Here is a 13,487-nt window from a genome sequence, read left to right on the forward strand (position 1 = left end):
ATAGCTTACAGCCCCCATTTGGGTCTCCACATGTCTTGTACCTTGAGGGCCTGCTAACAGCGCACCCTACTGGGGTCAAGTGGACCAGCAAAAGAGAAACACTTCACTGACATCACAACCACAGTTAAAAGCTACTTATTCAGCACAACTAAGATGACGTTTTTTTGTTGGGGTTTTTTGTCATATATGGAACAGCTACAAAGAGTATTACTACTTCTACGGTTACTACATCTATGACAGTTAAAGTAATTAGCATGCTTGTAGAGGGAGAGAGGAGCAGTGTGGCATGTGGGTGAGGGACACTGACACTCAAGTCCATTGATATCCATTAATAGAAAAGAAGAACATTTATATAAAATCAAAAATAATGGTCAAAGACTGAAGATGGTAGGTCTTTCAGTTGGAGCATCTTTTGTAATTACACTAAATCCTGTTTCATTTTACACTTTGAGACATTTTCTTCCCCCAATAGGGCTCCCAAACCAGCATCCGAAACCTCATACAGACAAAGTGGCAGTGGCGATCCCGCTCTTCTTCTCATAAAATGAAAGAAATTCTATTGGAAAAACGCCGGGGAAGAGTAAAGGTGCTTGGCTTCATTGCTGAAACATCCGTTAAAAAAACAAAACAAAACAAAAAAACAACAACAGATAGTTAACAGAAGAGAAAGAAAGGAGAAACAGAAAATCAAATCGTAACTTTTTTTTAAATGTTGCAAGCTGTTATCTTTGCTGCCATAGGCTACATTTCTCCAGAGAAACACATTCAAAGCATAGTGTTAGTGCAAAAGGCTATGAAGGCTATCTCCACAAATTATTGCCATTCTTTTATAAAGCCCAGATTTGGTTAACAACCAGCTATGCCTGGCAGATCAGCTGGGCACAAATGACCGTGGGTCACCGGTTTGTCAGCGCGATCCAAGCTTGTGTAGTGCAATCTCCAAACCGCAATGAGCAGGGCCTTTCAACCGAACTGTGAAGGAATGCAGAAAACCTGACACTCTCATTGTGCTGCAGCAAAGGAGTGATATAAAAAGAATGGGGGGGGGGGGGGGCAGTAGCTTGTATTTATTCTTGCATCACAACACAGTGAGAGTCTAAGGCTTCACAGAGTTTTTAGCACAATAAAAACAATATGTAAAACTTAAAGTCGACTGTCTTCACGACCTGAAAATATACCCTGCAAAAGGCATGCACAGTTCGGACCACAAGGACACTGTAAATAAAACAAGAATTATGACAAACAAAATATGATAATGCAAAAAAGTAAATTGATTAATAGAAATCCATGAGTGGAATCCTGAAATAGACACACCGAAAAATATGACAACACATTAGTTTTCTTCTCGGGAGGGCTGGACGTCACCTTAAATTTTAAAAAAGGGTTTTGGGAATAAAAAAATGACAGAACACCAGCGCATGCTTTTCAAACCATAAGCAAACCAACAGCGGCTGAAACCCAAACAGAGGAAGTGCAGGATTGGTGCAAAGAAACAATGGATATACGAAGGATCAGGCAGTCAAAACGACAGGACATGAACAGAAACGTATAAACAGACACGCTCGCATACGGTACACTCACGCACACACGTACCACAGTGCCACCACCACCATCACCACCAAATACGGACAGAATCCACGTCCAAACCAGAGGCAGGGAGGAAGAGCAGCCCAAGACAAAACACCACTGGCAGACTGCTTGCTTTTGTCGCGCCCCTTCCTCCAGAAGACACTAATCCCATTAAATCCTTCCCCCCTTTTCCCCCAAATCCTGGACACTTGGGGCGCTCCCTTTCCAAATTCAGAGCCCAGCTCCTGGCCTGGCCTGACCTGAGATCCTGCACTGATGCCCTCTATGCTGTAGAGGAACCATAAGAGCTAAATGGTAATGGTTGATCGATGGTGAAGGGACAGACACGTGGCAGAGGCCAGCGGAGCCGTGTGGAAATGAGTGAGTGGAACATGGGACTCTTTTGAGGTCAGATATGGGGATGGGGGCAGAGAGGACAGCGAAAGACAAAGAGATGGAAGCAGAGACAGAGGAGGAGAAGAGGAAAGAGAGGAAAGAATAAACAAGGGAAGGTGTCGCTTCTTCCGTCTCCTTACCGTGTCTTTGGAGGACCTACGTCTCTTGATGCTGGAGGCCAGGGTGGTACTGATGGACCTAAAAGAGGCTTTCTTTTTGGGGTCGGGCTCTGCTCTACCACTTTTCCTATCCTAAAATAAATATATGTAGAAACATTATTCATGTCCTATGGCTGGGGTGATAACCGTGGTTTCAGTCTCACCCGTTTTCTCTCTACCCACCACCACCAAAACCACTGCCACCCCAATAGATTACCTTATGTTTTTAATAGACTAATTACTGGGAGGGTCCTTGTGAAAAACACTACACCATTTGGAAATGTAAAAGAGGGAGAAAGAAGGGGATAAAGCTTGTTAGATGTGAGAGTGAACAAAGTCTGTTCAGTCTGATATGAGGGCATTTGTCTACATTTTATGCAACATAATCACACTTGGACTGCACAAGATGGCACAGTAGTCCTCTAGAAACACACTCAGTTGGCCCTAGAAATGCACTGGAATGAGTGATGACTAGTAAAGATGTCAGTGGGTGTGATACCTAGGTTTTAAACCATCTAAAATAGTCTACCCGTACACTCGCTATTGTGTGAGTGCACACACACTTTAAAGCTGCCACTTCTTTATCTCAGCACATGATTAATCTTCAATCTACTCTTACTCAGTAACACGCAGGTAACATCTTCAAATGCGTACCTGTCAAAATAAAATAAAAACATAAAGAAAAAGAAGCACTATTAACCGTATTCTTACAACATGGTGAGCCAATTTGGTGCCCTCGCTCCCTCATACCATCAGAGTGCCCCACAGCTATTCTCAGCACAATTACTGGATGTCTGTGTGCAACAATAAAAAAAGAACTCATATTAAGAACTCATATTAAGGTATTCTTACATCCTGAGTCTCTACAGAGGAAGAGGGCTGCATAGGGGGAGAAAAGAAAAATAAAATAAATGTCCATCCACTTGGATTGTTATTACTTTAAAGAATATCCTTAAGCAAAAGCCAAGGGAACCAAAAATGGCAGATAAAAAAATCCCAAAACTAGCAAAGCAAACATTCACATCCAAAGCCAGGCAGGTATAAAAAGTTAAAAATAATAATAATAATAATAAAAAAGCTACAGTATTGGATGCATAGAAGGAAAACAACAGCGACATAAGTCAGTAATTAAAGCCCATTTAACGTCATTATACCTTTAAGGGGTATAATGGAAATTCACCCCACACACCAGGGAATGGGATGAGATGGAGAGCATAAAGGTAAAAATAAGAAGGAATGGTTGTCTACTAGAGCAACGAAAAAGCCTGTTTTCTACTGAAATTAAAGTGCAAAAACAAAAGTCAGTGTTTAAATGATAAATTCATAATTAACTGAGCAAATGAAAGCTAAAAGATGCTACTTCTAATAAAAAAAAAAGAGTATAGTATAAGTGGAGGATGACAGATTAGTAGCAGCAAGGGAGGCCCTTGGGGTGGGCGGGGCAGTGTGGTGTGAATTTCAACATGCCAAATCGTTTTATGGATGGAGGGAAGGAATAAAAGGGGGAACATAGATTAAGTAACACAAAACAAATAGCACGACAAATCAATCCTGGCCAGCACTGGCCCCGCAGTTCATCCTTTTTCATCAGGTCACATGACTAGGCTCTTTCAGGGCACATTTGTTCCACCATCACCCCGCCAACCAGCACTCTCTCAACCCCCTGATGACATAATATCAGGTGGCGAGCAGGTATTATCTCATGTGCAGGATAGATGAAAGCTGGCAGAAGAGTGATTGGTGCACGGCACCGTTCGATTTTAGTGCAAAAAATATCTTTTTCCTGTTGGAAGATGACATCTCGTGTTAGTAAATGGTTAAAGTCAGCGTGCGTATTGGTCTTGGTTCAGAAAAATCAATGCCCAAGTGACGTCAGGTGTTCGTTTAATCTTTACTTTCCCCTTTTCTTACACATGTTAGACTGCAGGAGTGAAGCCCGGCCATCCAGAGCCCTGATGAGGCGCTGCGTGTGCACAGTCCCGGCCATGCAGGGCATGCTGGACCATCAGATGAAGAGCGGCATGGGAATTGCACCGTGTACATCGGCTGCGTGTTTCCCGTTGGAAACAGATGTGAGCTGTCATAGTCCAGCATCATTATACAACATCACTGTTATCGTCACGCAGCAGACTTTCTGACGCTTTGTTTTCATCCCAAACTATCATCAGGTTCAATCTGGTTCAGACAGTGCACTTCTAAGTAACATCTGTTTGAAAAGACAGATGTAGAAGCCACATGTGTAGTCTCTTAGTAATGGAACACAATGTAACTTTTTTATAATATAAATGTTCACATTGTAGCTACATTGTCCACCTCTAAAAAAGAGAACAGAGAGAGTGGATCAGCAGCAGCCTTTCACTAACCCTAACCCTGCCCCAGTCCTAATGTAACTGACAGCTTTTATTAAAGATGAAGATGAGTTATTACTTACACACCCTACATAAATTATAGCAATCGTTGCACTCGAGTGGTCGCACCCTTTGGCGATTTATTCACAGTCAGCTATGGTAAAGTGACAGATAGATGACTGTGTAACACGTATACTTATTAATTGTGTTTGCTATTTAGGTTATTTCTTTATCGGTTTGGCTTAATTCTTTTCCCCTCCAACCAACATACTTTGAAAGGCACAACTACTTTTACTTTAAAGTCATACTGGTTCTGTTTATACTAAGATTTTCTTTCTATAAATTGAATAATGGAATAAGCGGACACTTCGGCCCATTACTATATATCATGCCTTTATTTAAAAGGGACAGTTAAGCCTTAATATCATTTAGGCACCATCGGCAACCAAATAAAAAGCTCTCACACACAAAAATGCATGTGCATTAGCTAAATTAGGTAAAAGTAGGAAATGCCCCAGTAAACTAGCATTTCTCATTATAGAACTCAAAAAACTAAAAATAAATTTTACTCCAAAGACCCTTTACTCACTCATCATGTATGTTGCTACAGCTTTTAAAGTTTTACAATCCTGGGCAACCTACACACATGCACTTTTCTTTCTTAGTAAAAGTCTGCAAAACCAATGCCATGGTGGCGTGACACCTAATGAACTTCTTGTTTGAGAGCTTTTAGCTTTTAAAAATAACTGGGTGCAGAGATAATGCAAAGGTGGCAACTAGTGAGGATTTTACTTTGTGAACAGATTTACTCAGAAGTGCACTTTCTCTGAAGTTAAACCTCTGTTTGAAGGCATTTGGGTGCACAGTCCTGCACATTGCTTTGCATAATACAACCTGAGGCATTTAAAAGCACATAATAACAAAAAACACACATGGAAGCAGTCGAAACGATGCCAGTAATGGGTATCGAGGTTTTAGTGATTGCTGTACTAGAGAAGGAAGAGGCCACATAAACTGTGATCTTAGATTGAGTTTGTACCCTGGAAAACCAAGCTATCATTTTTAATTTCAGAAATTTAGATCACTGTGAGTAATCAAATCAGCGTACCTAAACAGTGTGAATAAGATCCTGAATAATTTTCATGCAAAGCAGATTTGATTAGCCTTACTTCATGGGTCCTGTCAGCGCTTCTTGCGTAAGGCGCCATTGTAATAGCTATAGTTAGAGCAATGTGTGTCTAGCAATTTTAGCTTTTGGGCCCAGAGTGATGGTGAATGAGCAAGATGAGCAAGCATGAGCCATCTTTGTTTAGTGATGCAGAGAAATTGGCATGATCATCACTGACATGGATATAAATTACATTAGTCTGCGGGCAGTTTAGTGTGTCCCTCTCCTTTCTCAGTGACGCCCCCCTGCATGCATTCATCTGCTGTATGCGCCTACATCTATATGTACAGCTATATGAGGACACATACGACAGTTACATACAGCTATCAGTTTGATGGTAGACACTTTTAGAAGGACATTGATTTGCTGACAGGCACTTGTGATAATTATACTGTACCTTCCTCCAGCCCTGCTGTCTCATTTCACTTGGTTCAAGAGAGACACAGCAGACAAACTGCCACAGCCACATCACAGACTCAGGCTGTGATTGGCCATCAAATGTGGAAACCCTGTACCTTCAAAGCAGCACTGATTGCATCAGAGTGCAGGGGAAATCATGTTCTTCACTGGCTGAGCAAAGGAACTTATCGCTTGATTATAGCTCAGATGGTCAGTTCATTCAAAAAAAACAAAAAACAAAAATGTTCATAGTGGTATCTGGCCATGAAAATGACTTTAAACTGCAAAGAAGTTCCATTTATTGTTTTTTTTAATTACGTGAATGTTTCTGAAAACCCCTGAAAATGAATCTAAGTTAGCTGTATAGTTAGATACCACTAGAGCAAGTATGAAAATAAGGACTTATAAAATTATATTTGAGTGAACTGAGCCTTTAGATTGATGCCTGTTCAGGCAATGTTGCACGAAGCCTTTGCCATGCGAGATTTTAAGTTCTTGCTTGGTGTCTGCATCATGAACACTGCGGTGGATAAGGAGACACACTGTGCGCTGCAGCATTGCACATTTCACTTATGCTGACAATTGTGGAACGGTCACTGCCGTATGATTGTGCCAGGGCATTGATTTGACTCTTTATGCTCTATTTGTCTTATCAGCTTTTGGCTGCTGTTAGTTTTGCTGCCAGAGAGAAGGAAATCAATGGGGTCGCGAGCAAAATGCATCAACCTTAGAGTATTCATTGTCAATAATGTTTTTTCAATGTTTCTGGCAGGGAATTTGTTTTTTCTGCTGGATTTCCATGTACAAATCATATGACCTTATGAAGAATATAGCGCCACAGCAGCAGCTTAGAACTACTGGTTCATGCCATGGACGTGGGTAGTGGAGAGTTTTCATTTGGAGATTTATTGTGTGAGAGAATCTCTAATTATCTTATTGTTACGCCAAGAACGAGAGGTGACATGACGGTGGAAATGGCTCTACTACATACTAAAGAGGGAGTTCCAGCCACCGCTTGACTTCCAGAAGTCTCCTTACTATCCTGCAGGCACACACACAAGAGACACGGGTGCATTTGGCCTCAGGGAACTGTGTAAACCCACAGGGTGGCCACTCAGCATGCCTTACATTATATGTAGGCATCAGAGATCACTGTTTCTTGTATGGTGATCTGCTGGTTTGATCACTACTTAAAAAAACCCCCAAAGTTCTCAGATGGGTTGAGAAACAGAAATCAACCCTCATTCGAGGGAGGTTTTTCTGGCTCTCTTCCACCCCAGTTTTGACCCTTCCACCTTCAGTGGATGCAGGGTATCAATCCTACCTGCAAGTTCTTCCTCCAGACATTGACGGCCGCAAAGGCCAGCTGCATCTGCTTCCTGCGGGCGTCTTTATGGCGCTTATAGGCAATTTCAATGAAGATGAGGAAGATCCCTGCTGCTATTCCTCCAGCCACCAGCATGAATACCCCTGTGAAGGAGGGACACATGAACAGAAACAGAGCAGACACAGGGATGCGTGAGTTTCCTGTCTACATCTCCCCCGCTCCCACTAAGCATGAACGCATGGTCTGACTGTCATGCTCAGTGGTCGCCCTCCTTTCTCAACCAGCTCCTACTGACGACGACTGCTGCAAACTACACAATATTAATAGAGAACCACAACCGCACGAAATCACAGGACAAGATACTGTACAGCACACTACCCACAGAGCACCACGCTGACACTAAAACAACGATTTTGTAAAGGTATTGGACAAAAAAGGGCTACAGTACCTTACCACTGCAGTTTTTGTCCAATCACTTTTAACGCTTTCTCTACGCCATAAGGACCATACCTGCCATGTTTTCAAAGGTGAGTGTGGCTGGGGCATTGCTCCTTGAGTCACACTCCTGGTATCTCACCCAGGTTTTATCTAGGTCTTCCATGAAGCCGTTCTCATGAGAACTGCAGGGGGTTGGGGGTAGTGGGGAGAGAGGTAACAGAGTTAATGAATGCCGCAAATGACCGAATGTTTGAGCCGCTTACTCCCAGCTAGCAACACAGATGAAGCACAGACAGCTGTACAGACACGTGTACTGACAAACAGTGATACACTTGACAAGAGACAACCAGACAAACAGGGCAGGAAAGGGGAGATACAAAGATGTGACATAAGGCAATGTATTGGATGGCTATAAAGGGTCAATATGTGACCATGAAATCATATTGATAAGAAAAAAAAAAAGAAAAAAAAAAGGTCATACGAGTAATGCAGCTTCGGCTGGGACAGACCTGAGAATGGCCAGGGACACATTCTGTTTCCAGGGGCTGTCCTTGCGCATGCCTATGCCAAAGCCCGAACGGAAAAACAGCTCTCCCGTGGTCACCAGGTCGCACTTCTGCGAGGCTTCAAACTCCAGCACCGCAGAGTCCCAGATGAAAGCATGCAGCTTGCTGTGGGGGCAGGGGGAGGGAGGAGGAGGAGGAAGTGGGGAGGAAGGGGAAGGAGGGGAAGGAGGGGGTTACGGTGCAACAGTACAATGATTTACATACACATTTACGGCTCCCACCCTTCTCTCTCTCTCACACCACATCGTGTGTGTCAGTCAGCGTTTACCAGCAATCTCTACCGCTGCTTATGTCCCAAATGAAATCCAATGCCAGATGGGTGAGGGCGCGTCCCCCATTGGATTCCCCCAATCTCAAAGATGTTCGTCTGGGTACAACCTGAAAAAGGGGGCTCTTCGACTCAATGTTAGCTCAACCTCACACTGTTGTCAGTGCTGTTGACACGTCCACTCCTGCTGCTGTCCCTGGAAACCTGCCTTGGCTGGGCGATGGGCCTGAATCAGGGCGAATGTCGCAGTAAAGCCTACCACTTCCACCTGATCCGGAGGTCCATGTCCCTCCCCTAGAGTTAACTGGAATAGCCCTGGTCTACGTGCTTGATAGGTCGAACAGCCGGCCGACACGTACTCTGGTCGGCCCGGCCTGGCCGAGACTCACTTGTCACGCACGGCCTGGATAGCCTCGGCGGCACTCTCATAGTTGTGCTTCTCCATGTGGCGGTACATGGTGCTAAGCTCCACCTGCCGCCGGAAGTAGATATCCACTGAGCTTTGTTTCACTGTGGCGTAGATGAACTTGTCTGATGGGTTTCTCAGCTGCATAAAGAGACAAGGAAAAGCACAATCTGATAATATGATTGAAAAAAGGTAATGTGTAGTAATAAGCTCCTTGTTTCACATACCCGTGGGTCATTGATACCGGTGATGCGCTCCTCAGGCCGGTCCAACACCAGGAAGGCAGCCAGATTGGCAGTATAGGAAGCCACAATGATCATGGCAAAACCAGCCCACACCATGCCCAGGATTCTCGCTGAGAAGCTACGTGGTGCACCTGTGTGGTGAGTCCAAGTTTTGAGTTTTCATCTCAGTAACTAACCTGCTGACAATAAGCAATTAGAACAACATCGGGGACAGTATTTATTTCCACTGTATTCAAGATGGCGCAGCGACATGGTTTCTACAAACTGGCACCCAGTCCTATAGATTTTTAATGGTTTCATTTTAAGTTTATGAGGATAGATCAGTTTGTTTATGAGTACAAAATCTTAAAGAGAGGGCTCTCCTAAAGGGAGCCTTGCAAAAGTAGCTTTTTTATATACATATATAAAACTCATAAAATATCATGAAAAGGAAACACTTGACAGAAAATCAAATAAGATAACAAAACTGTTACAAGCTGTACCAGCTTTTCTTTTTTTCTTTTTTCTTTGTCGTTTTCAAAGAAAAATATGACAGTAGCAGCTGGATATCTGGAGCCACACAGACACTTGATATCAATCCTTTTACAAATGCAAAACTGTTCAAAGACTAGAAGACATCATCCAGGAGCTCTGTGGGAAAGAGAAAATTCAACAACTGGGTATGACTCACCTTCTCCTATACCAGAGTTCAACAATACTCCCCAGGAGAACCACATGGCAGATGATAAGGTGAGGGCATCTTCTTCTTCTTCTTCACTATTTACTTTAAATCTTCCAAACGGGCTATGGGAAGAAATTGGGAGGGTTGCAGAAGATATAAAATGAGAAATGTCCAACAACTTGCTGAATGTGAAAAACCCAGTGATTCCCCAAAAAAGGGAGGAAAACTGAACATGAGTGGGCGAAGCAAGACAAAGTCCTCAGAAAGAAAACAGGGTGAAGACGGTGGCACAGAGCTGTGGGATGACTGGAACCAATCTTCACCTCTGTCTGCCTTGCTGTCCACATCGAGGGAAGATCTGCAGTGCTCAGGAGTCCATGTACACACACACACAAGCATGTACTTCACACACACAGTCGTTCATACACATATGGATACATGAATACACATACAGGCCCCCCTTGTACCTGAACCGGTCTAGTAGGTAAAGCATCACCGCCACCACATGCACCGAAAGACCCACCAGCAGCCACAGCGTGCTTTGGAACGGCTGCATAAACGAGTCAAGTGTACTGCGAGGAATTTCCTGAAAACAGATACAGGCAGTTGATTATCGATTGATAATGAATTCTTTTAGAATTTTATGGAACCATTGGTCTGGCTCATTGTCAGGTTTTACAGTCTTTTTACTGACAAAGACCCATGACCTTCCATATTGCACTGAAGTAGGATTCTAGCAAGAAAAAACTTATATGCTCATATGTTCTGTAACTGTGTGGTCTGCTAAATGTAAATTTTTTCAAAATGTACTATGGGTAAAAAAAATTTAGGTCTTTTTATGAGTAATGTGCAAAAGTCTTGAGCCATCCCTCATTTCTTTATATTCAGCTAGGAAAATGGGAAACATGTACAGATAAAAACAGAAGCAAAATCAGAAACTGTACAAATATTGTAAACTTCAAGTCAATATTTGCATGACTGCTTTGATAACTTTCTTGTACTTTCTTTAAGTAGTCTTCAGGAATAGTTCTTCAGGGTTATTGAAGGACATTCAACGCTTTTCTTTAGATGTTGGCTGCCTTTTGTTCTATTCTCTGTCAAAATGATCCTACACTGCTTCAGTGGATATGCTTTTGATGCATTGGCAGTGTGTTTGGGAAAATGAAGACACACTTTCGACATGCTAATGCATGATGAGTCAAAACCTGATGGTATTTTTCTGCATTCATAATTCGATTCCATCTTTGGCAAAATCCCCAACACCTCTGACTAAAATGCAGAGTGCAAAATGCAAGATCAAAAATAAAGGGTGTCTTTTACACAACAGTGCAGGTTATTATGCACTCACATACATCAAATAGGTTTAAACCTGGCAAATGAGATAAAATAAGTTTGACTGTTTCCATGCCTTTAACATTTTAACCAGTGTTATTTATATCTGAACACAGTTGTGTCTCTTTTACTGTTTCAGGCTCATTTCTGTGTCTGCGAAAATCTGCAAGGACAGAAAATGAGAACGCATTATCTTAACACTTGTTTGAGATGTGTAATCCATGGCTAATCCTTCCCAGATGGCATTCATTTCTTTCAAAGAAAGATGGTAGAGGCAATGGCTAACTGATACTGCATCACCTCATATTCCCTCTAGGTCTTTGTCCACTTAGAGATTTTAATAACCTATGGAAATTAAAGTTAACGGATCAAATCAATATTTTTCCAAACTGTCAGGGGTGATTTGATCTCCATCCACCACTTTAAATTGCAGCTACGTAGTTCTTTGTCGTGTTGTCATTAACCTGGTATACAAATAATATAGATGGTATCTTGAAACCACCTCTACTACCTTTTTCTGCCACAGCTGAGCAAATTGTATTAAAATGTATCTCTCTTGAAGCCATACAATCTCTGTCTCTGCTTCATTATATTTTTACATAAATGAACAGATGCACAAGTAAGCAATAGATGCATCTCCCCTAGTCATAGGTCTAAGTACCAAATATCCTGCTTACCTTTTTAACGAGGATAGTGAGGCCTTGATATTTAAAGGGTTTGGAGAACTCGATGTACTGGGCTCGCTCATTGTTTATAGTCAGCGGAGCTACAATCATGTCAGCCAGGCCTCCCAGGAGCTCGCCCATCATGCCGTTCCACTCCTTCTTGTTACTGTTGTTGACCTGGAGTCCCAAAATGGAAGGAGTTGAGAAAGTTGAGAATCTGAATCAGCTTTAGCCCTGCTGTTGTCTAGACCACAGATTTGCCTCAGGATTTAAGGATTTGGGTTAAACCAAGTAAACGTCAAAAATATAGAACAGCGTGTTCTTGCTTTGCCTAAAGAACAGAGTTTCAGGTTTCAGAAGGTTGCAGGTTTTCAGTTCAGCGTATCTAGTTTCTTCTCTTTTTGCTTTCTTGCAGTTCTTACGGCTTCTGCGACATGTTACAGCCTCACGCTCCCGTTTTGGGAAGGACTCAATTTCAAGAGATCATCCTTGTTTAATATGTGACAAATAAGAATTAATGCTCTAAAAATAAACATGCAATGATACATGAAATCTGCACTGAACATACTAGAATGGTAATAGGAGGTGATTAAATCTGTTTTATGTCCTTTCTAATTCAGGTCACCTATATACAGTGGATTGTGCTCTTGAGATTTGGGGGCTAAAGACCCATTAGAAGGGTGAATATTTTCACAGGGACACCTGAAAATCTTTGCACCAATTTCTTTTGTCACAAAAATAATACGGACAGGCATGAAGGACATAATATGACTTTTGTGTTGGTATAAAATGTGTTGGCCATTTTTAGACTTCTTAATATTAGAGCATAATTTTACAATTCATAGCAATGCATTTCACTACAGTTATTAAAAGCTTAGGAATATGTTGTATGATTGACTATTGCCTTTAAAAACAATGTGCATTACAGTACATACTTAATGAACAAACATATGCTCAGAGAGATGCCTGAAAAAGGCAAGAAACTACTGTTTTACCAAGTGCTATGCACTGTAGTATACATTTATAATTGTTGTGATTCTCAAATGGTTTATTATTGTATATTTTGAGGCTCTGTTCTTCCAAATGATGCATGATTTGACTCAAAATGGTGTGATTCCATTCAAAATGTCCTCAGGCTATAAAGTGTTATTAGCACACTAATTTATTTCCTTGTTGAACTGAAAAAAAAAGATTCCTAGATGGAAGTAAAATTGAGCGTCATTTACAAGCATTTAACAGGAACAAAAGAAGATGCCCTTGGGTTATAAAAATGTAATGATTACATTTTCTATTGCACATCAGAATTAATAGACACATAAGTCGCACCTCATGTAGGCCTGTAGTAGCTTCATCTTAAATAAGCCAGTGCAGTTTAATAGTAACATTGCCGCTATTATTAAATAAGATAGCTTACATTTTTTTATATTATACAATAATATTTGCTGATAGCTCATTGTTAACATATTTCTATAGTATTGTAGTTGATGATTAGCAGATTCCCGGAAAAGTAATGCAATCTGTTGAGAATGTAAACAGAGAAA

General features: G+C 41.7%; 1 protein-coding gene across 12 annotated transcripts in view; it reads right to left on the reverse strand.

The window, feature by feature from the left end:
• Window positions 1-13,487, reverse strand: part of grin1a (glutamate receptor, ionotropic, N-methyl D-aspartate 1a) — a 37,466-nt gene that overhangs the window by 3,063 nt on the left and 20,916 nt on the right. For 4 of the 12 annotated variants that reach the window (XM_085279056.1, XM_085279060.1, XM_085279057.1 and 1 more), the window contains 10 exons: window positions 11,959-12,123; window positions 10,417-10,535; window positions 9,959-10,071; window positions 9,271-9,419; window positions 9,027-9,184; window positions 8,313-8,474; window positions 7,876-7,985; window positions 7,363-7,508; window positions 2,976-3,002; window positions 2,106-2,216 (listed from right to left, as the gene is read on the reverse strand). In XM_085279056.1, the coding sequence (XP_085135182.1) occupies window positions 2,106-2,216; window positions 2,976-3,002; window positions 7,363-7,508; window positions 7,876-7,985; window positions 8,313-8,474; window positions 9,027-9,184; window positions 9,271-9,419; window positions 9,959-10,071; window positions 10,417-10,535; window positions 11,959-12,123 (1,260 nt within the window). Of the gene's footprint in view, window positions 1-2,105; window positions 2,389-2,975; window positions 3,003-7,362; window positions 7,509-7,875; window positions 7,986-8,284; window positions 8,475-9,026; window positions 9,185-9,270; window positions 9,420-9,958; window positions 10,072-10,416; window positions 10,536-11,958; window positions 12,124-13,487 lie in introns of those variants that run through there. The other 8 variants (XM_085279058.1, XM_085279059.1, XM_085279067.1 and 5 more) reach the window with 4 other exon arrangements.

Source organism: Mchenga conophoros, linkage group LG7 (assembly GCF_057382185.1).
Source record: "Mchenga conophoros isolate Kocher_MC1m ecotype Shallow Benthic linkage group LG7, M_conophoros_male_GT1.1, whole genome shotgun sequence".
Lineage (NCBI taxonomy): Eukaryota > Metazoa > Chordata > Actinopteri > Cichliformes > Cichlidae > Mchenga > Mchenga conophoros.